This window comes from Gymnogyps californianus, chromosome 4 (genome assembly GCF_018139145.2).
Source record: "Gymnogyps californianus isolate 813 chromosome 4, ASM1813914v2, whole genome shotgun sequence".
NCBI classification, from domain to species: Eukaryota; Metazoa; Chordata; class Aves; order Accipitriformes; family Cathartidae; genus Gymnogyps; species Gymnogyps californianus.
Genome location: NC_059474.1, coordinates 26,100,084 through 26,119,233, shown reverse-complemented (window position 1 = coordinate 26,119,233; position 19,150 = coordinate 26,100,084). Strand labels below are relative to the sequence as shown.

Here is a 19,150-nt window from a genome sequence, read left to right as displayed (position 1 = left end):
AAACAGATTCTACAGGCTTATTAATGTTTCTAGTGCAACAAATCCAAACTCTACTTTTCTCACTAGACTTCAGTCTCTCTTTTTGGGGGAAACAAGTAGTTCTTCAGTGCCATTTTCAGAAATTTTTTTGCCTCTGGTAGGATGCACTTTTTCCACCTGTGTGCTTTCTTATTTTAGATAAGCCTTTTGTCTTGAACAGCAAATAGAGTTTTAAAAAATTATACTAGAATTAAAACTTGTCAGACATGAGCCTAAACATCTCTTTTTCCTTTTTTCTTTTTTTTTTTCTTCAGCTGGAGAGACAGCTGCATGAAGATGAAGAATTTGCTAAAACTTTGGCCGTGTTGGATGAAACACCGCGGAAGAAAAAAGTTGAATTCTTTTTAAACTTTAGTTTTTAGAAATTGCATTGCTGGGAGTGTTCTTATTTAGACACCTAACCTTTGTTTTGAGACTTCCATACAAATGCGTTAAAAACAGCAAGAAAGTCTTTGCATGAAAGTAACATACTCACTTTTCATACTTTCCTCCTGGATTTTCCTCACTCAGTAAATAGTGTCCTTCCTAATCAGACAGCAGGCATCACTGTATCTTTGTGCTATCTTCTTCTGTTGAAACGGGATTTTAAGTTCTAGTTCTAATCGAGTGAGGTGTGTTGCTGAAGACTCCTGCTTTAGATCAGCTAAAGCTCTGTTGGTTCAGGGGGACCAGGTCAAGTAAAATGAGTCAATGGCACAAGTTGGTGAAAAGTGATGGGAGAAAAGGAAGGAGAATGCTCTTCTTGCCTTGAGAGAAGGGGCAAGCAGGGATCTTGAGAGTTTTGAGACTAACCCCAGTGGTGGGAATCTTCCCGGTTCTCATAGCTTGTGGTGTAAAGCACAGTAAAATATTTGCTGGGTTGCACGTCAAGGCTCTTAGAATTTAGGGTTGTTAATTTGAATATAGCAAGTATTAGTACTTCTAGACTAATCAGTAAACCAGTTAGGATCAAAATTTACTGTAACCTGGAAGTTTGTCTGGCCTTTGACTTAAGGCATTTATGTGCATGGCTGAGTGCAGAATTTGCTCAGCTGTCTGCCTTTGATAGAGATTGTATTCTGACTTGTGGTAGGGATCAGCTTTGTTAGATGTCATTCAGTCTCTTGTACTTAACTGTAGGGAAACTCGGGGATCTGGACTTAATGGTAGCTTGGGACATGCATCTCTGACTTTGACATTGTGTGTTTATTTAGGCTTGGAAAGATTCAGGAGGAGAGCAAACAGTATTGAGCATCAAGAGCAGTCCTAACGTGAAAGAAAATACAAGCAGTTGCAAAGAGGTAGGACACAGAATATAGAAAACACTTCACCAATTTATAATATTAATGAGACACATTCTTATATGTGTGCTCTCCCCTCTGCCTCCTTTCAAGTGAAAGCAACAAACTCGACAGGTGAAGCAAAGAATTACACTGTGAAGCAGCAAACTAAATCTGAACATTCAAAAGGCTCTCGTTTATCCCCACAATCATCTGATGGTAAAATAGCAAGAGAGTTGATGGATAAGACCTTGCCTTTGAAACCTAGCTCTAAGCTTGTGTCTCTGAAACAAAAAGAAGAGATTGCTGAAAAGGAAAGAGGTGCTCAAAGTTTAGTATCAAAAGAAAAAACTTCAGGGAAAGAAGAGAAGACAACACCAAAGAAGGAGAAAATATCTCCCAAGAAGGCTGAGGTAGGAGCTATCAAAATGAATTTAGTTGTCTTGGTGGAGTTTGCAGGAAAATAGTTTTCATTTATTATTGTTTGTGTCACTGTTGTAACTTGGTACTCTGAATCTTCTGGGCAATTTTTAAGAATTTGAATTCTGGTAAGGTTTTAAGTTCCTAGCAATTGTAAAAATATAGGAGAAAAATTAGCTGTAAAAGTGTAAATTTAAATCCGTGAAGGAACTGAGAGTTCTTTAATGCTAATTAAGGTATGCATGTACACCGCAAAATCAGTTCAGTGCTTTTTCACATTTAACTTTCCTGAAAAAATGCAGAATGCAGGAATTCCGACACCTAGTGAGTGAAAGCTTACTGTTTATGTGAGTGTGGTGACCTTGTGGATCTATACTGCTGTTAGAATGATAAATGGCATTGTTCGGGGTTTTTTCCCCAACTCCCTCCCTAGTCTCCTATTTCTGAAGTATATTTCTTATGGTTGATACATTATGTAGGAATATAATTTAGTTTTCTTTTAACTGTCTGATTTAGTAACTGTAGTTATTGAACACACTGGCAGTTATTGGCAACCTTAAAACATACTTCTTAATCATAAAGTACAAAATATCCTATTTTGACACTTAAATAACAGTTGTAATTGGGAGGGAGAGCCTGCAACTTTTTTGGAGGTGAGTTTTAAATAATTTTTTACTGATTAAAAAGCTTAAATGTCTCTTAAAAGTAGAAATACTACGATGTAGACTTTATGTAAGTGTAGGTCTTGTCTATACCTGATCATCATTCTGAAATAAAATAGGATGTGCATTTAAAGCAACACTTTATGAATTAAGCGAGCATTTACATGTGGAATACAGACGAATCTTCAGAAACTTGACAATAAACAATGGGTACATATTTTTTAAACTCTCAGGTGAGTTTTTGAAATCTTTTTAAAAAGAACAACGAAAAATACCTCAAAACACAAGCACCAAAACCAAAGCAAGCTTTGGTATTGCATGTTAATAGATTAAAAACAAGTGTTAGAACTTTTTCTTTGGTGCGTAAAAGTGCCTTAAACTGTGATGCTTGAGTTTATTTTTTTGTTTTTATATGTGTAATATGTGTATTAATTTTTTTCCCTCCTGCCCAAGTCTGTAAGTCCTGAGGACTCTGAAAAGAAGCGAATCAATTATCAAGCCTACCGAAGCTTCCTTAATCGCGAGGGTCCAAAAGCGCTGGGTTCCAAAGAGATACCTCAGGTAAGTTTAGCTACAGCAGAATTCTGTATGTAGAAGTGGAGTGTATCATAGACTTACTGTTATAAGTGGTCTAACAAGTATCAACTAAACTGTTGAAAAAGTGGTATTTTTTTCAAATAGGAAGTATGTATTGGAAAAAGCTAAATTGTAATGCAAAGCAGTGGCTAATTGTAAGGAAATACACTAAGAAATTAAATTCAGTACTTGTTTATGAAGTCATGATGATGAAAAATAGTTACTGGTCTTAAAAGTTGAAGATTGCTGTCACTCATTTGACTGACAGGCTATGCTTGAAGCACAGAGTGTTACAAGTATGATCGGTGTCCTGGTTTTGGCTGGAATAAAGTTAATTTTCTTCCTAGTAGCTGGTACAGTGCTGTGTTTTGGATTTTAGTGTGAGAATACTGTTGATAACACTCTGATGTTTTAGTTGTTGCTAAGTAGTGCTTATCCTAAGCTAAGGACTTTTCAGTTTCCCGTGCTCTGCCAGCAAGCAGGTGTGCAAGAAGCTGGGAGGGAGCATAGCTGGGGCAGCTGACCTGAACTAGCCAAAGGGGTATTCCGTACCATGGAACATCATGCCCAGTATATAAACAGGGGGGAGTTGGCCGGGAGGGGTGGATCGCTGCTGGGGCATCGGTCAGCGGGTGGTGAGCAACTGCATTGTGCATCACTTGTCTTTTCTTGAGTTTTATTTCTCTCTTTTTGTTTTATTCCTTTTCATTAGAATTATTATTATTAAATTTTTTTATTGTTTTTATTATATTTTGTTTTATTTTAGTCATTAAACTGTTCTTATCTCAACCCATGGGTTTTATTTTTTTTCTGCTTTTCCTCCCCATCCCACTGGGAGTGGGGAGGAGTGAGTGAGCAAGTGGCTGTGTGGTACTTAGTTGCTGGCTGGGGTTAAACCACGACAATTGGTCAGGTAAACAATGTGTGAAGTTTTGTTGGTAGCTATTCCTTTTAATGGCTTTTAAGCTTTTAGAACTATTACCTAGCTAGGTAGGATAGGCTTATTTTTAAAGTTTCATAGGGTTGACATGGTAGGGGGTTAAAAAAGCTTATGGTGAAGAGGTATTTGGTGGAGTTGCATCAGGTAATGGCATTTTCTGCAATGCTCTGGTTCTCAGGGAGCTGAAAACTGCTTGGAAGGCCTGACATTCGTAATTACAGGTGTTCTGGAGTGTATTGAAAGAGATGAGGCCAAGTCTCTGATTGAACGTTATGGAGGAAAAGTAACTGGCAATGTCAGCAAGAAGACAAACTATCTGGTTATGGGGCGAGACTGTGGCCAATCTAAGTGTGAAAAGGTGAGTGTTCCTGTGCCTGAGTGAAGTAGAAGTGGAACTGTGAATTTTCATATCTAACTGTTGATTTTCAGTATCTGCCAAAAGGAGGCAGTACTACCAATAAAGTGCATGTTAAAAAGGAAAAGTTGCCTAATGTTTTTAGGGCTTTGTTTTGGTTTTATTTGTATGTACATACAGACACACACACACACATATATATATATATAAAAAAACCCATTTTTGTTGTTGTTGTCTTCCTAAACATAGTCTTTACTGGAAAGCACTTTGAAGTGAATTATGTAACTCCTAACTTTACTTGACTTTAATTCTTACTTTTGCTCCAGGCATCAACTTTAGGGACAAAAGTTATTGATGAGGATGGCCTGTTTGATCTTATTCGAACTATGCCAGGCAAAAAGTCCAAATATGAGCTGGCGGCTGAAACAGAGGTTTGTTTATTATAAACTTAGGGTTTTTTTTGGTTTTTTTGCTTTGGTTTGTTTTTAATTGAAAGGCCTTTTGGTCTTCTGTTCCAGTAACGGTAACCCTACGATTGTCAGTTTGACCTTCTAGGTTAAAAGTATTGAAAGCGAAAATTTTATATTTGTGTTTAAGACTTCTACTTAGAAGCTATAAGGCTTTTTCCCACCTTTCATTTTTATACTCTGACATTATTCTGTATTTTAGGTATCTGACTGAGAGGGTAAATGTATCTCCTTAGATGATTTCAGTTTTAAACTTTGAGTATTTGTTTATTCTTTGAAATAAGTAATTGTGGCTGATATTGTGTGGTACCCAGACAGGCCCAATATAAAATCGTACTGTAAACATGGGACAACTACATGTAAACCATGTGTATACGTAACAGATTTTGTCTTTATGTGGTACTTGAACTAATAATGTTAAAGGTAAATTTTTCAAGGAATACTGTAAAAACAGTAACAAGTTTTTTACGCACACTTAAATTTAGTCTGTAGCGGCTGATAAAATGTTATTAAAATCTCCGTTAGCTCTAGCATGTTGTGCATTCAGTATAGCTGTTGCTTTAGTACTTCTGATGTGGCTAGACGTGAATTGTTGCATGTAAAGATACTATTAGTGTCCTAAGGAAAAGCAACTCTAAGCTTACTAGCTAATGACTTTCACTCCCTTTGAATTGTTTTGGGTTGAACACTTTCTGGAAGCGTTGTTTAGCAAGAGCTTCATGGGTGTCTGGCTTATTTGTTCCAACCTGACAGTCATCAGTTTTGCATTATTTTTTTAATGATGCATCAGGCTTTGTGAGTAAGGGGTCTGCTCTTGGAATGACCAGAACATTTCCTGCCTCTTTTTTTGTGGGTTGTGCTACAGAACCAGGTGGCATAGTGTTTAACAGTGGTTTATTTTTCAGGAAGGAATATCTGTTTATCTGCTCTGGAAGTTTTGGGTTTTTTTTTTTATCAATACATAAGCTTTGTTACTTTCTTAAGCACTCCTTGTATGTGTGTTCAAAGACAGCATGTTTACTTACTGTTTGGGTTTTTTTGAAATTTCCCTTTAATTTTCTTACCTTTATTTTCCTAAGGCAAAGAAAGCGGAGTCAAGACCTAAAAAGACACCACAGAAAGCTGAAGCTGGAAAAAGGAATTTTAGCCCATTCAAAAGGGAAGCTGGTAATAAAAAATACAAGTCTACTCCTGAAAAAGGAGATACCGTCAAATCTGTCAAGAAAGAAACTGCTGCTGTTCGAAAGCTTATGGACTTTAAATGGCAGACTGTAGAGAAGAAAGAAGCCCCCAAACCTAAGGGGAGCTTGGTTTCTGAGATTAATGAAGATGGAACAGAGAGATTGCTATGGGTAGATAAATACAAGCCTGTATCTCTTAAGGCAATAATTGGACAGCAGGGTGAGCAAAGCTGTGCCAATAAACTGCTCCGATGGCTCAGAAATTGGCACAAGAATACCTCAGAAGATGGACAAGGTGACTAGCGCGGTTAACTTTTCTCTGTGTTCTTCCATGCCAATCACACTGCTTGGTTCCCTGGCCTGATAAGGGCCCTTTAGATAGCAGAGCAACTCCAGAAATCGGGAATGAGGCTGCAGTCAGATGCATTTTTAGCAGCAGTTGAGCCCGAGTTTTTTTGTTGAAGCAGTTGTTCACTTACCACCCTCCCTCCAAAAAAACAAAACAGAAAACTGTGTCTGAAAATATTTTTTTTTTTTTTTTTAAAGTCTTGTGGTGGGCTCTTAAATGTGAATTTTTTCCAAAAGAAACCAAAATAACCTAACAGTAATGTATATAAAAACGGCCTCATGTTCAGCCTATTGAATTCTTTCTCACCAAGAGAAATGTTGGCCAGTGCTAACCTGTCTGTACATGTGGTGAAAATACAGGATAGCAACGTGTCTAAAGGGCTGCTGTCGTGCATGGGGAAGAGATGAATTGTTAAGGTCCTGGTTCTGCCTGATGAGTAGTCCACGTCATGCATAGTGTGTCATGCTATAGACAGTTTTTTCTGTGTTTAAAATAGCATTTAAGTTTCACTTCAGCCATAGTGGGTAGTGGAGTTTTTCTGTGTGGTGTGTTTGGGGTGTTTTGGGGTTTGTTTTTTTTTTTTTTTTTATGATGTGGTTGTGAGGAAATTGCTGAAATAGTTGTATTACATTAATAGCGCTTTTGCTATTTTTCAGTTTAGAATCACTGCAAGTCTTACACTAAGATGGTTTAAGCTGCTTTTCCCCAAATGGTTAGGATGCAGATGTGTATGCATTTTTTTGATATTCCTATCAGGCCTTAAACGAGGAGAAACTCCAGTGATGTTTGATATCTTTAGAAGTATGCAGTTTGTTTTGTAATACATACCTAGGTAAAACCTGGAATCTTCTTTTATAGCAAAGACCAATAAAACTGGAGGCAAAGATGATGGTACTGGTTTTAAAGCAGCATTACTTTCTGGTCCACCTGGAGTTGGTAAAACTACTACAGCTTGTTTGGTTTGTAAGGTGAGTTCATATTAACAGTTGTTCCCAGCACTTTTTGTTATATATTGATTCTGTATCTGGATACAGATATGCTATGCAGGTGGACATGCCCTAAATGACCAGGGTCTGCTCCCAGTCTAGTTGCATCTGCTCAGAACAGGGTTACAGGTGAAAATATGTGGATGTTTAGATACCTTTATCAGGTTTGGGGCAAGAATGTAGCAATGGGCGTCTGCATTTCTTTCTGTTATATTGAGAGGAAGCATATCGCAGTATGTTGAACAATTGGAAATGGTTTTCAAGAATTGTGAGCATTCAGCAGTAGTTCTACAAGCCAGAGAATATTTGCACTAAATTTAGTGGGAGTTGAATTCTGGCAAGCTTTTTGAAAGTTTCTGTGACAGACTTGGCGGTGGTTTTTTATATATCTAACGAAGATATCTTTCCCAGACTCATTCTAAATTCAAATACTACTTTAGGATGAGAGAAGAGAAGTTGACAGGGCTATGTGTCCATTTCTAAATCTGAATTTAGAAATTAATTTTTGCTAACTTAGCTGGAACACTGTGTTCCACTAACTGTGTCATGAGAATCAGCTGAGAACTCCATATTGTAGAAGTACCATTAAAGCTAACTTAGTAGTAGTGTTGTTGTATCAAGTTACAGATTATTTTTGTTCTTGACTTGCAAGAACTTTCTTAGAATATGATACTACTAGCTTGGAAGGGTTGAGAGCTATTGTCAGCTATCTGATCTTTGTGCTGGGAAGGAATGATTACTTACCTCAATATATGAGTTGTATGGACTAACTCCCAATTCCCCGCCCCGTCCCCTCCACCACAGAGCTTTGTGCCAACAAGCTGATGCCGCACCCAAAACTAGACCTGCAGAAAAGCTGGTTGCACTAACTTGAGCTCATTTCTGCACTACCATGGTCTTTTCTGCTTCTGGTTTCCAACCTAGCTTGCTCACAGCTGCTTCAGGTCTCTGCAGAGCATCTCACTGCTCCACAGGAGTAGCCAACAAAACTGGCTTGTTCAAGCTGCAAGAACAAAGCTGTGTGCAGCTCACTGCTGCACCGTGGCATGCCCCTGGCAGGGGAGTTTGCTGATAAAGGAGCAGCTGGGTTAAGCTCTTTCAGGGACTGACATGCAGCCCAGCCCTGTTCTGAAGTGTTAGGACTGCTGGCGAACAATGTGTTTCCTAGCTGTTAAATAGTTAAAAGCTTCTCTTTCCTTCAGCTTTGAGGCATGTGGCATGTTTCTTGTCCTGACTCTTTGTGCATAAGACTTGATATGCAGCTGGAAATACCGTGGAGCTTAGCCAGCTTTGGCTCGTCGTTCTGTTTCTATCCCTGGTGGCAGTTCTGTTAATCCTTCAGAACTAAATCTGTGCCACTGACTTCCCCCACCTCCCCCTTAAAAAAAAGTTCTCTTTTGGGCATATCTGTTCTGTGTCTGGTTATAAATATTTTTGGAGTGCAAGAGAAAAGGAGTATAAGGGGAGAAAGGAATCAAAGCTACAAATTATATGTGAAAATGGTGTTGCAAGAGCTTTATTCTGGAACTCTGAAATACTGTTTCTATTTCTGAGTATGTGTATGCTCTTTCACTGATCTGTGTTCTCATTTTTTGTGTGGTTTACTTGTTTGGACTAGGAACTGGGGTATAGCTATGTGGAGCTGAATGCCAGTGACACTCGCAGTAAGAACAGCCTGAAGGAAGTAGTTGCTGAATCGCTTAACAACACCAGCATCAAAGACTTCTGCTCTGGTATGTCTGTTTGAAGGAGGATTTTTGTTGTGTTAGGAGTCCAGTTACAGGAGGGACAGAGCTTCCTTATTACGCAACAGTGTTAGGAATTTAACTTGCTCGTCACATGGAGGGATCTGGCTCTGAGAGGATGGCTTCATTTAGTAAGCTGTTCTATTTCCTCTTCAATTGTAGAATTAAATCCTGCTATCAGTAGAATCAGTTGTTAATCTGCACAAACTACTCAAGAACTCCGCAGTTGCTCTTCTGTTGCACGGGACTTGTTTCTTGGAAGATGACACGAGGTTATAGTCAGTTCTATTCTGTGAACGTAGATTCATGTGATCAAGTGGCGGAGCAAGAGGTTCACCACCACCTCAGTTGTCTAGGATGGGCTTCCCTAACCTATAAAGCATTGGGTAAAACTCTGAGCAAGACCCTATTTTATTCCCATCTCATTTTCTTGTCCATATTCATTTTCAGGCACATCCTCATCAGTTAGCGGGAAACATGTATTGATCATGGATGAAGTGGATGGTATGGCAGGCAATGAAGACAGAGGAGGGATTCAGGTGAAACTGCTATAGTTATTAGCTAATGCCATTGCTAAGAGTGCATACCATATACAGCACAAAATATAAGCCAGTCTGCTGTCCTCAACCCATGGTCCATAGAAAGTCTCTGTAGAGTACAGTTTATTTGACCTCTTTTAGAAGTCTGTCTTTTGTGTAAGAAGAATTATGCATTGGTAGAGGAGGGAAAAAAGATACTTCTGTAAAAGAAACTGGAGTGATGAACTTGGGTGTGTGCGCTTTACATGTTTATTCCTGGACAGGTGAGCTTATCCTCAGGTCTCTGCAGCTGACATCTACCTGCAGTGGGAGGTTTGTTTATTCAGCGTTACTGCCTACTGAAGAGAGCCACTGTCCCAGTCAGATTACAGTGTGGCATAGGCAGTATTATACTTTGTTCTCCTTAGCAGCTCCAGTTTTAGCTTCTGAAGATTTCCTATGGTCACATGCAGTACTTTGACAATAAAGGGCATACAGATCTTTAGCTCAGATGCAGACATTTACGTTGCAGGAATATGAAACTGAACTGAATTTCACTTTCATTAGAGCAGGCAAAGTTTGTTCTGGTAAGCCTAATAATGCTGAAGCCTCAGGGTTGAGCTCTTTGGACGGGGAAGAGCTGATCTTTTTACTTCCTGCTTCTTCATTGTTTGTGGCAGGGTGCAGTCAGAAGGATGTGTGCTCCTTCTGAGCATAGGCCAGGTCAAACTGGCCTTTGGACAAATGAATCTAGATCTGCAGATGGACAGCTCTGCTCTGGACTATTGATCTTAATTGCTTCATGAAGAGTGGTCTAAACATGATTGCTGTAAGTGGGTAGTGGAAGTGAGTAGACAGCAGATTTGTTGCAGCTGAATAGAATAGCAAGTGGAAAAAGTAGGAGAGGGGCTAGGTTTTCACTGTGTGGAAACGTAATTACAGTATGAAGAGTTTTATAGACTTGCATCTGTCAAGGATCTGATTTAAGGCAGGGACAAATGCTGCTTGTTATGACATTTTAAACATTCTTATTCTCTGAGGTATCTAATGTAATTGTTGTAATGTGTTTAAATCACAGGAGTTGATTGGTTTGATTAGGCACACTAAGATACCCATCATCTGTATGTGTAATGATCGAAACCATCCTAAAATTCGTTCCTTGGTCCACTACTGTTTTGATCTTCGTTTTCAGAGACCTCGTCTAGAACAGATTAAGGTAAGGCGGCTGTGGCTGTATGGGCTGCACTGAATTACCATCAGTAACTTCTGTCTTCATGTGGCAGAATTTATACAGAATTGGCAACACCGCTTAAAACTTAACAGATCACCTCAGTGAGTAACTCTGCTTTTCAAAATGGGTTGTCTAAGTTTTTCTTCCCAAAGAATGAAGTATCCCAAAGCCTTTCAGATTTAGAAGTCTATCTTAAGTATATCCAAAGATTTTTTTTTAAATGATCATGCACTTTTTTTTTAACACCAATGACAAGGGATGACTTATGTTTATGAGAGAAAATGTAAGTTATACGTGCTTTAAAAAACTAGAAAAATATGGTAATGCTCTTTCATAGATGTGTCAGTGTGTTCTGTAGGGGGAAGAATCATAGGAATTCTCTAGTGACAATTTCTTGATTGTGTGTATTACAGGGTGCCATGATGTCTATTGCGTTTAAAGAAGGTTTAAAAATTCCACCACCTGCTATGCAAGAGATAATCCTGGCAGCAAATCAGGACATCAGACAGGTCAGTGCCAGTTCAGCATCAGTGTCCGTTCAGAGAGCACGTTGCTTACGAGTCCTTGACTTCAATGTAGTATTTGAACAGTATTACTATTTTAATGTATAGAGATCAGGCTGTTTTCTGCTCGAGTCTTCCATTTAAATGCTCTTATGCTACCAAATTGTCAATTTTGTTCTTTAGGTTTTACATAATCTTAATATGTGGTGTGCGAAAGATAAATCATTGACTTACGATGAGGCTAAAACGGATGCCAGCAGAGCCAAAAAGGATATAAAACTGGTAAGTGTAAAATACTGGATTGGCTTTTACGGTCATATTCTGATGTAATCACTAGGCTTTATAAGCATCTTCAGAACTAAAGCACTGATAGTCTAGAAGCAGGGAGCTGTCAAACGTGCCACAAATAGTTGAAGAGGAGTAAATCCAGGACTGAGTATGTATTTTGATCTACTGGTCTCTTACATAAGATGCAATTATTAAGCTTATACTTCTCATCCCGAGCCCTCTATTTAGGAGATAATTCTCTTAGTATCTGAAGTAAAACCCAATTCTCGAAACTGGTGAAGTACTAGGAAGGCAGTACTGAACATTGAACTTGTACTGATGAGACCAGATACTGTTGGGTACCGTCACTACAGTAATTTTGTTGATACTGTGCTGTGTCTTACTGTTTGTGTTGACCTGCAACCCACTGACTTCTTGAAATATCATTTACTTAGGGCCCTTTTGATGTTGTCCGGAAGGTTTTTGCTACTGGAGAGGAGGCTTCTCGTATGTCTCTTATAGACAAATCAGATCTTTTCTTCCATGATTATTCCCTAGCACCTCTCTTTGTGCAGGAGAACTATGTACATGTGAAACCAGCCGCTGCTGGGTGAGTTATTCCGTACCCTAAAGTGACATAGGCTTTTGTGTTAGGGAGTCAAACTAGACTAAAACCTATCTGGATATTTCTGCTTTGTAATACAGTCAACTTTGGTTTTTTTCCAGAGGAAATCTGAAAAAGCACTTGGTGCTTTTGAGTAGAGCAGCTGATAGTATATGTGATGGTGATATAGTGGACAAACAGATTCGTAGCAAGCAAAACTGGAACCTTCTTCCAACACAGGTGAGCACTTGACACTCATTTTACGTGCTTTATGGGTGTCCAGTGTGAAAGACTGATCCCTTGAAATTGATGTTTCAGTATAATTTTATGACCTATGTAGTTCATACTTCATGTAGTATTCTCTGTTCTGCGGGTGATTAGAGCAGTTTGCCATATTCATATTGTTGAACGCACACTGTATCATGAAATTAAGTCTTCTGAAACTTTGAAAAGCTTGGCCCTTCCCTATGAAGCATAGGAGCACATGGCACATAGCACTTCTGACGTGCAGTTACAAGCCTACTCGGTTTTATTTATGTGCTTCCTGTCCCAGCCTCTCACCAGGCCAGTATTTCTTCCAAAGCACAGAGGACTGAAGCTTCGTCACTGTACTTCTTTTAATGGTCACGGAAACATTGACAAGACTTGTGTGTAAAGGATTATGACTGGTGTCAGAGAATGTATCATAGATGAAGTTGGAAGGGACCTCTGGAGGTCATCTAGTCCACCCCCCCTGCTTAGTGCAGGTCCAAACAGATGAGTTGCTTAGGAACTTATCTAGCTGAGTTTATGTAGATTCGTGGTGTTCTTTGGAAATGTCTCCTTCACCGTGTCCGTCTGCTGGATACTACAGCACTTGTTTGTGTGAAGTCAGCTGTTTGTCTGACTGCACTCTAAAGTGAGAAATGAACAGGCTTTTTTTTAAAATGGCTTTTAAAACCCAGCTCATTTCACAGACATTTTAGAACATGGTAACAAATAGGGTGGTGCAAGAGATGCAGCTGTAACCTGAAAGGGGTTGAACAGAAACAAGTGACCAAGAAAGAGTTCTCATAAAACAAGCTGTTCCACTGTGGAACTGTATTGACTACCCCCTTTCACGCAGACAATGAGGGCAGTGTGTCACGGTGTCAGTGAGACTCATTCATTGCGCTTTGAGCTTGACATGTGTGTTACTTTTTCAGGCTATTTATGCAAGTGTTCTCCCGGGGGAGCTGATGAGAGGCTACATGTCCCAGTTTCCTGTCTTTCCCAGCTGGCTAGGGAAATTTTCATCCACAGGCAAACATGATCGTGTCATTCAAGAACTGGCAATGCACATGAGTCTCAGGTAGTACTGACATTCCTCTTCTGGTTTATATCGACACGAATATTTAGTTCTCGTGTAGTTCATTACCTACCATTAATTCCTTGCTGTGCTTTGTACAAACTTACAAGGATATTCACAGAATATACACTTATGTTGTTGGTGATGCTTTCCTAGCGCTTAATCTGGACAACAGCTGGACTGCCAACGCTTTTAGTATAGTCAGCAGTACTGTGACTTTTTCCCCGTGAAGTAGTTGTTTCTCAGTTAGGGATGCGTTTCCCCAGACTGTTCGGTGTTTGAATACCTTGCATCAGGTTATCCCTAATGCAGCTGCGGCAAAAGGAATGGCACAGTACAACTTGCAGTTAACGCTTAAGGCAGCTAATTATCCATTTGCTGAGGGCCTACCTACAGGTTGCTTGTGCTTAGAAGTGAGTGGTGGTGGTTGTACAGATTTACTTACTCCTTTCAATTTGACAAAGAACCCAGACATGCAAGAGGACAGTAAATATGGAGTATTTGTCGTATTTGCGGGATGCGCTTGTCCAGCCCTTGAAAGACTTGGGAGCAGATGGTGTACAAGAAGCTATAACGTTCATGGACTCTTACTGCTTGATGAAAGAAGATATTGAAAATATTATGGAAATAAGCATGTGGGGAGGCAAACCCAGTCCTTTTTCAAAGCTGGATCCCAAGGTAAAATGCACTAGTGAAATTTTTCCTTTTCTTCCATATCTTTAAAAAGAAATCCTAGAATCATAGCTGTGGTATGGATGTGCTGCTGGAAGGCTGAAGTTGGTGCAGCTGCAAGTGAATGATTTTATTACCTGTAATTTAATTAATGGTAGTCTTTGCAAATCAGCTGTCAAACATACTACTGAAGGTTTTAGGGGTATGTCCTAAAATAGTCAGGCTGTGCTTCATTCAGCAGTCTTACACCTGTTGTTCCTGGTGTCAGGGATCACTGGGAGTTGGCCCTGTCTGGGGCATAGAAGTGGAATACAGAAGGGACAGGGAAAGCTGGTACCGTTCTACAGGCAAGCTCCTGGCTGTAAGCTGTATCACCTTCATGCATAGCACCGCCTTTCTTACCATCGTGCAAAGGAGGAGGGACGCAGTTGTATTTGTTACGGTGTGGCACTGAATTAAGAGGCTGTCATGCAGCTTGCGTCTTTCACAGTCCAGCTAGACTGAACTGCCAGAGCTGGGGGGGGCTGTGCCTGGTGCTCCTCCAGTATCCAGCTAGTCCCCTTCAGTGGTTGGGACCCTCGTCTGGTACAAGGTGAGCCTAAGCTCAAGTCCCTGCTACAAACTAGGCAGGTGTGAGATCTGAACATCCCCCCATCCCAGGTCAAGTGCTCAGGGAAAGAGATGAATCTTCTCTGCTGATAACTAAACCTACGCTACTATTGGGGGTTTACCCCTAGTCTGAATACGCTGCTCCAGTGTGGCAGGTGTTCAGTGCTGCCGAGGGTGGCTTTGGTGTAAGCGACTTGGATTAGGTGGCAGCAGAACAACAGTGCTGAAACTGTCAGAGGCCTAAGTGAGAAGCATCTGAACATGTACACTCTATCTGAGGATTATGTGGGACTCGCTTAAAGTGGGCCTTTGCCATACAGCTGTTAGATGCTGTGTCCTCTTCTACATACCTTTGGTCACATCTTCCCAAAGGAAAGACGATGTGGAATCTCTGGCCAAGTGTTGGTTAGCTAACAATCTACAGTTCCTAAGCTGATGCTCATAGTGTTTCCTTCCAACCTAACAGGTCAAAGCAGCTTTTACACGTGCCTACAACAAAGAGGCACATCTCACTCCATATTCACTTAATTCTGTCAAGACATCTAAAAGGCAGTCAGGATCTGCGGTGACCTTAGAACTGAGTGAAGACTTGAATGTGGAAGAGATCCAGTCTGATGAGGATGAGCAAGATACTGTTGAAAGTGATGCAATGATTAAGGTGACTTAGTTTCTTCAGTGTTAAACTACCACACTAAACTGTTTCCTCTTAGTTACCTTTCTGGGACTTGTAACATCATCTGAATTTAAAAAAAAAAAAAATCATAGTAGATATAAAATACATCATCTCAACTTTTAAATTTGTAACTAGTAGTAGTGTGAAAACATCTAAGTAATTTCCATTGTCTTCTGCTTGAATGTTGGACCAAAGTGAGACATCACTGTAAACTCATGAATACTGCATCCAATTCCAAAACTTAGTAATATTTCAGGTGTTGGTGGGGACGGTGCCGTCGGTAAGGAGCAGCCACAGGCCTTTGCTTGTGGTTATCACAGATGGCAATTCCAGTAATACCCTTGGCACGTATCGCCACACTGGGCCGAAACTGAATTGTCGAGTCTGTACTCTCCATGCTTAAAACGTGATACTGAAAGGGGAGGGGAAGAGAAGAGATGGCTTTTTCTTTTAGCACTGATTGCATTTTGACTTCTGCTTTTGTCAGGCTGCAGTTAGATTTTAAACTGTCTGTATATTCTGTTTGTAGCAGAAAAAGGCCAAGTCTTCCAAGCTGCCAAAAAGAGAGAAAAATGAAGAAACAACAAAAAAGGAAGGGAAAAGAAAAGAGAAAACAAGACATTAAACAGAATAAAGTCTTGCTCTGGATGCAGCTTTGCTTATCCAACTTCTGGCAGGAACATGAAACAGATCCAGTGCTGGAGCTGGGAAAGTAGAACCAGTGTGTTGAAAATGCTCCTCTTATAGAGGTGATGTAGCTACTGTACTCTCTCACTATGCCATGCTGTACTTAATGTGCTACAACGTTACAAGCTATAAATATCCTTGTGCAACAAACATCGGGGTGCATGAACTCGATGAAGATGTGCTTAGTTACCTGGCATTTATGCTAAGTCTTCCTAGGACTTCACTTTTTTTTTTAATAAATCCCCTGACATTATGTGGTGAACTCTTGTAAATAGTACCTGATGCAACCCCCCCCAAACCTAAATTGGGTATTTGTACATTACAGAAATTAAGCAGTATATAAAATGACAATAAAACGTTTCACAGGAGTCTTTTAAAGTTTTGGTTAAGTTCATGGAGTGTTCTGTCTCTCTCTCTCTCTTTTCTTCCAAGGTTCTGGCTTTCCTTCACGTACAGGATGTGGTGGTGTTCTTTTCCTACAACTTCCCTTTTGTTCAGTTAGGGACACAGAAAAGCAGTGAGGGATTTAGTTGCAAAACTTGAGGAGCCTGTGCTTGTATGAGTTGTGCCTTTCATCAAAACCAGAAAGGAATACTTAAAGAGTAAGAAATGTTTAATAGAAAAGTCATAAAAGTTCAGAACTGATGTTGAAAAAGAGAACACTAGGGTTTTTTTTTTGCCACCCACATAACACAGAATGCCCTTTGATTTGTTTTTGCTGCTGATAAAATGCAAATTTTTCTTGGTAAGAAGACTTATCAATCAGTTTTATTACTATAATAAATCAAAGTACAAAATATATCAAAAGCTAAATATTTACAGGCTATCACAAAATAGAAATGACGTGGCTGTTGTTATTAAATCCTAGTGGGGAAAAGATAGGTAATGTAGTGATAGAGCTTTCCTTGCTGCTTGCCAGACAACACCTGCGGTTCTGAAAATAAACAGAGGCAGTTAGTCATATCCCAAGCTATACAGACTGTGATAGCAAACTACATTTTCTCAGACTGGGGGGGGCGGGGATTAACAAAAATAAGGTTATTGTGGTGTATATATACTTTTATATCACTTGTACATGACTTTGACCTATAGGTCAAAGTTTTCACATAAGGTGTTTGCACTAGTAAATCTGCCTTCAAATGTCAAAATTACTGAAGAACTTTAACTCATTTTCAGTTGCCATTACTTTAACAAAACCAAAGTCTTGGCTTTAAGTGTGTGGTGTAGACAGAGCAGTGGTCTCGTGCTTTGAAATACGAGTATTTCAAGCCAATGCTGTGTTGCTGTTACCCTCTGATAGATTCTTACGTTCTGTTAAACACAGAGGCTCAGGTCACATAACCTGCATTTTAGATCTGCTCCTTCCAGTTAGCGCATCTCTCTCTTCCTGCACTTGAACACTTGCTGGTAGATCTGTAGAAGGACTTTGATGCTGAGATCTTCAAACTGTTCTCTGTGCTACTGAAGCACAGCTGGTGTTTGGAATGTGTTCCAAACCAGAACATGTTGCAGAGGATAATGTGATCATAGAGGGAAACTTGTTTAAAGCCTCAACTGGAATGATTTAACAACCAGGTTAGTTGCAGTTGCAAAACCTACTGGTGTTTGCATGCCTGAGGGCAGATAGGTGATACAGCTGGGCGTCAGTTAGCTGAGGCACAGACCCAGGCTCTAAGTTAGATTCTTGAGCGCTGCATTTCCCTTGCTGGGAAAAATTCCTGCTGTCCTCTAGAATGAGCCCTGTTAAGTAAAAAATACAGGCTCTAGCACATACATACCTGAATTTATTGGTCCCCATCTTCTGGTTTGAGGTACTGTGTGCAATCATTTATTTTCTTGAGATGAACAATGTTAATCCTTTCAGAACACATTGGACATATGTTTTCAGTCTGTAACATGCTGTTTTAAAAGAAGGGTGACTGGTCAAATGGTAATTCTAACATTTTCAAAGGAACAGCTGGGCCTGAGGCAGAAAGCATTAGAGCAAAGTTCTGACCTGTGCTACCTAACAAATACAGGCCAGACCAACAGCTGCTTCTGTCTAGGTGGAGCACAGGTTCGTTTTTGTAACATTTGAGAACTAACATCACAACAGGAACGCTGCTGCTGTTGGCACGGGCGTGAGGAAAAGTTGGCAATTAAGACATACACAAAGGAGCTTGGGCTAGAACATGAAATTTCTGCAGCTTCACAGTTCCTGACATCTGAACAGAGCTATCCAGTCCCATTCTCACACAGATGATTATCAGGGACAAGAGATTATCGCTGCCTTAGTCTGCACCCACTACTGCGTGTGTCTTGTTCGTTTTGGTGACTGCTGCTGTGCCTGTGTTCCCCCCTGCCCCTGTATCAGGTCTTCTTCCTGGAAGGAGCTGAGAAGTTACACAAGCCCCCCATCCATCTTCATTACCATTCCTGTTGTTGGAGCCCTGCATCTCTGGCTGAGTTCTTTCCTTATTCTTTATCGTAGTTTTTGCTCCACTTTGAAGCAATGTTCTGTGAGTATGTTAGATGAAACTACCAAGTAAGGGGGATTCCTCTTCTGCGCCACCCCCCCCCCCCCAGCTGTTACATGTTTTTAGTACCAAACAAAAGTTTGCTGCTAAAATACGAACAAACATTGGAATCCTGCAACAGAAAAAAAATCCCAACTTACTTCTTAAATTCTGAATAGAGGGCAGGAAAGTCACAGTGTGGGCAGACTGTCCAGTCATCTCGTACCATATGCCGACCCTGCATGCAAAAGCCGCAAGTAATTAAGTGGCGTGTGCTGTCCTAGTACTCTGGGCATTGAGGTTTGTACCTGGTATTGTGAAAAAGTCTCAGCAACTGAGTTCTAAAGATCTTGAGGAATTCAAAACCCCAAATGGTAACAGTGTTACTGTAGTTTGATTACTGTGTAAATTCTGTAACTACAAAAGGAGCTCTCAATGAGATGCAGTGTTTTCATTATAATTTGCATTCCTCTTTTAAAAAAAGAAATCTAAGAATATCTTGAATTACAACTGTTAAAATTCTTTTAGTTCGGCAAGTCTAAAATGTTATCTGTAGATCTATGTCTAGAGATGTACGTAAATCTA

At 40.0% G+C, this 19,150-nt stretch overlaps 2 protein-coding genes across 4 annotated transcripts in view; one reads left to right on the top strand and one right to left on the bottom strand.

Moving 5' to 3' along the window:
• Positions 1-16,439, top strand: part of RFC1 (replication factor C subunit 1) — a 42,458-nt gene extending 26,019 nt beyond the window's left edge. The window contains 20 exon segments of the mRNA XM_050896514.1: positions 294-371; positions 1,233-1,296; positions 1,299-1,319; positions 1,413-1,711; positions 2,834-2,941; positions 4,075-4,254; positions 4,578-4,682; positions 5,798-6,194; positions 7,107-7,216; positions 8,853-8,967; positions 9,430-9,518; positions 10,576-10,713; positions 11,142-11,237; positions 11,415-11,513; positions 11,954-12,108; positions 12,225-12,342; positions 13,287-13,432; positions 13,894-14,107; positions 15,177-15,368; positions 15,913-16,439. Of these exon segments, the coding sequence (XP_050752471.1) occupies positions 294-371; positions 1,233-1,296; positions 1,299-1,319; positions 1,413-1,711; positions 2,834-2,941; positions 4,075-4,254; positions 4,578-4,682; positions 5,798-6,194; positions 7,107-7,216; positions 8,853-8,967; positions 9,430-9,518; positions 10,576-10,713; positions 11,142-11,237; positions 11,415-11,513; positions 11,954-12,108; positions 12,225-12,342; positions 13,287-13,432; positions 13,894-14,107; positions 15,177-15,368; positions 15,913-16,008 (2,820 nt within the window). The 3' untranslated portion in view covers positions 16,009-16,439.
• Positions 16,440-16,711: 272 nt separating this feature from the next.
• WDR19 (WD repeat domain 19) overlaps positions 16,712-19,150 on the bottom strand; it is a 54,777-nt gene continuing 52,338 nt past the window's right edge. For 2 of the 3 annotated variants that reach the window (XM_050896513.1, XM_050896512.1), the window contains exons 34-36: positions 18,727-18,803; positions 17,849-17,969; positions 16,712-17,004 (exon numbers count right to left, since the gene is read on the bottom strand). In XM_050896513.1, the coding sequence (XP_050752470.1) occupies positions 17,855-17,969; positions 18,727-18,803 (192 nt within the window). In that variant the 3' untranslated portion in view covers positions 16,712-17,004; positions 17,849-17,854. Of the gene's footprint in view, positions 17,005-17,120; positions 17,970-18,726; positions 18,804-19,150 lie in introns of those variants that run through there. The other variant, XM_050896511.1, reaches the window with a different exon arrangement.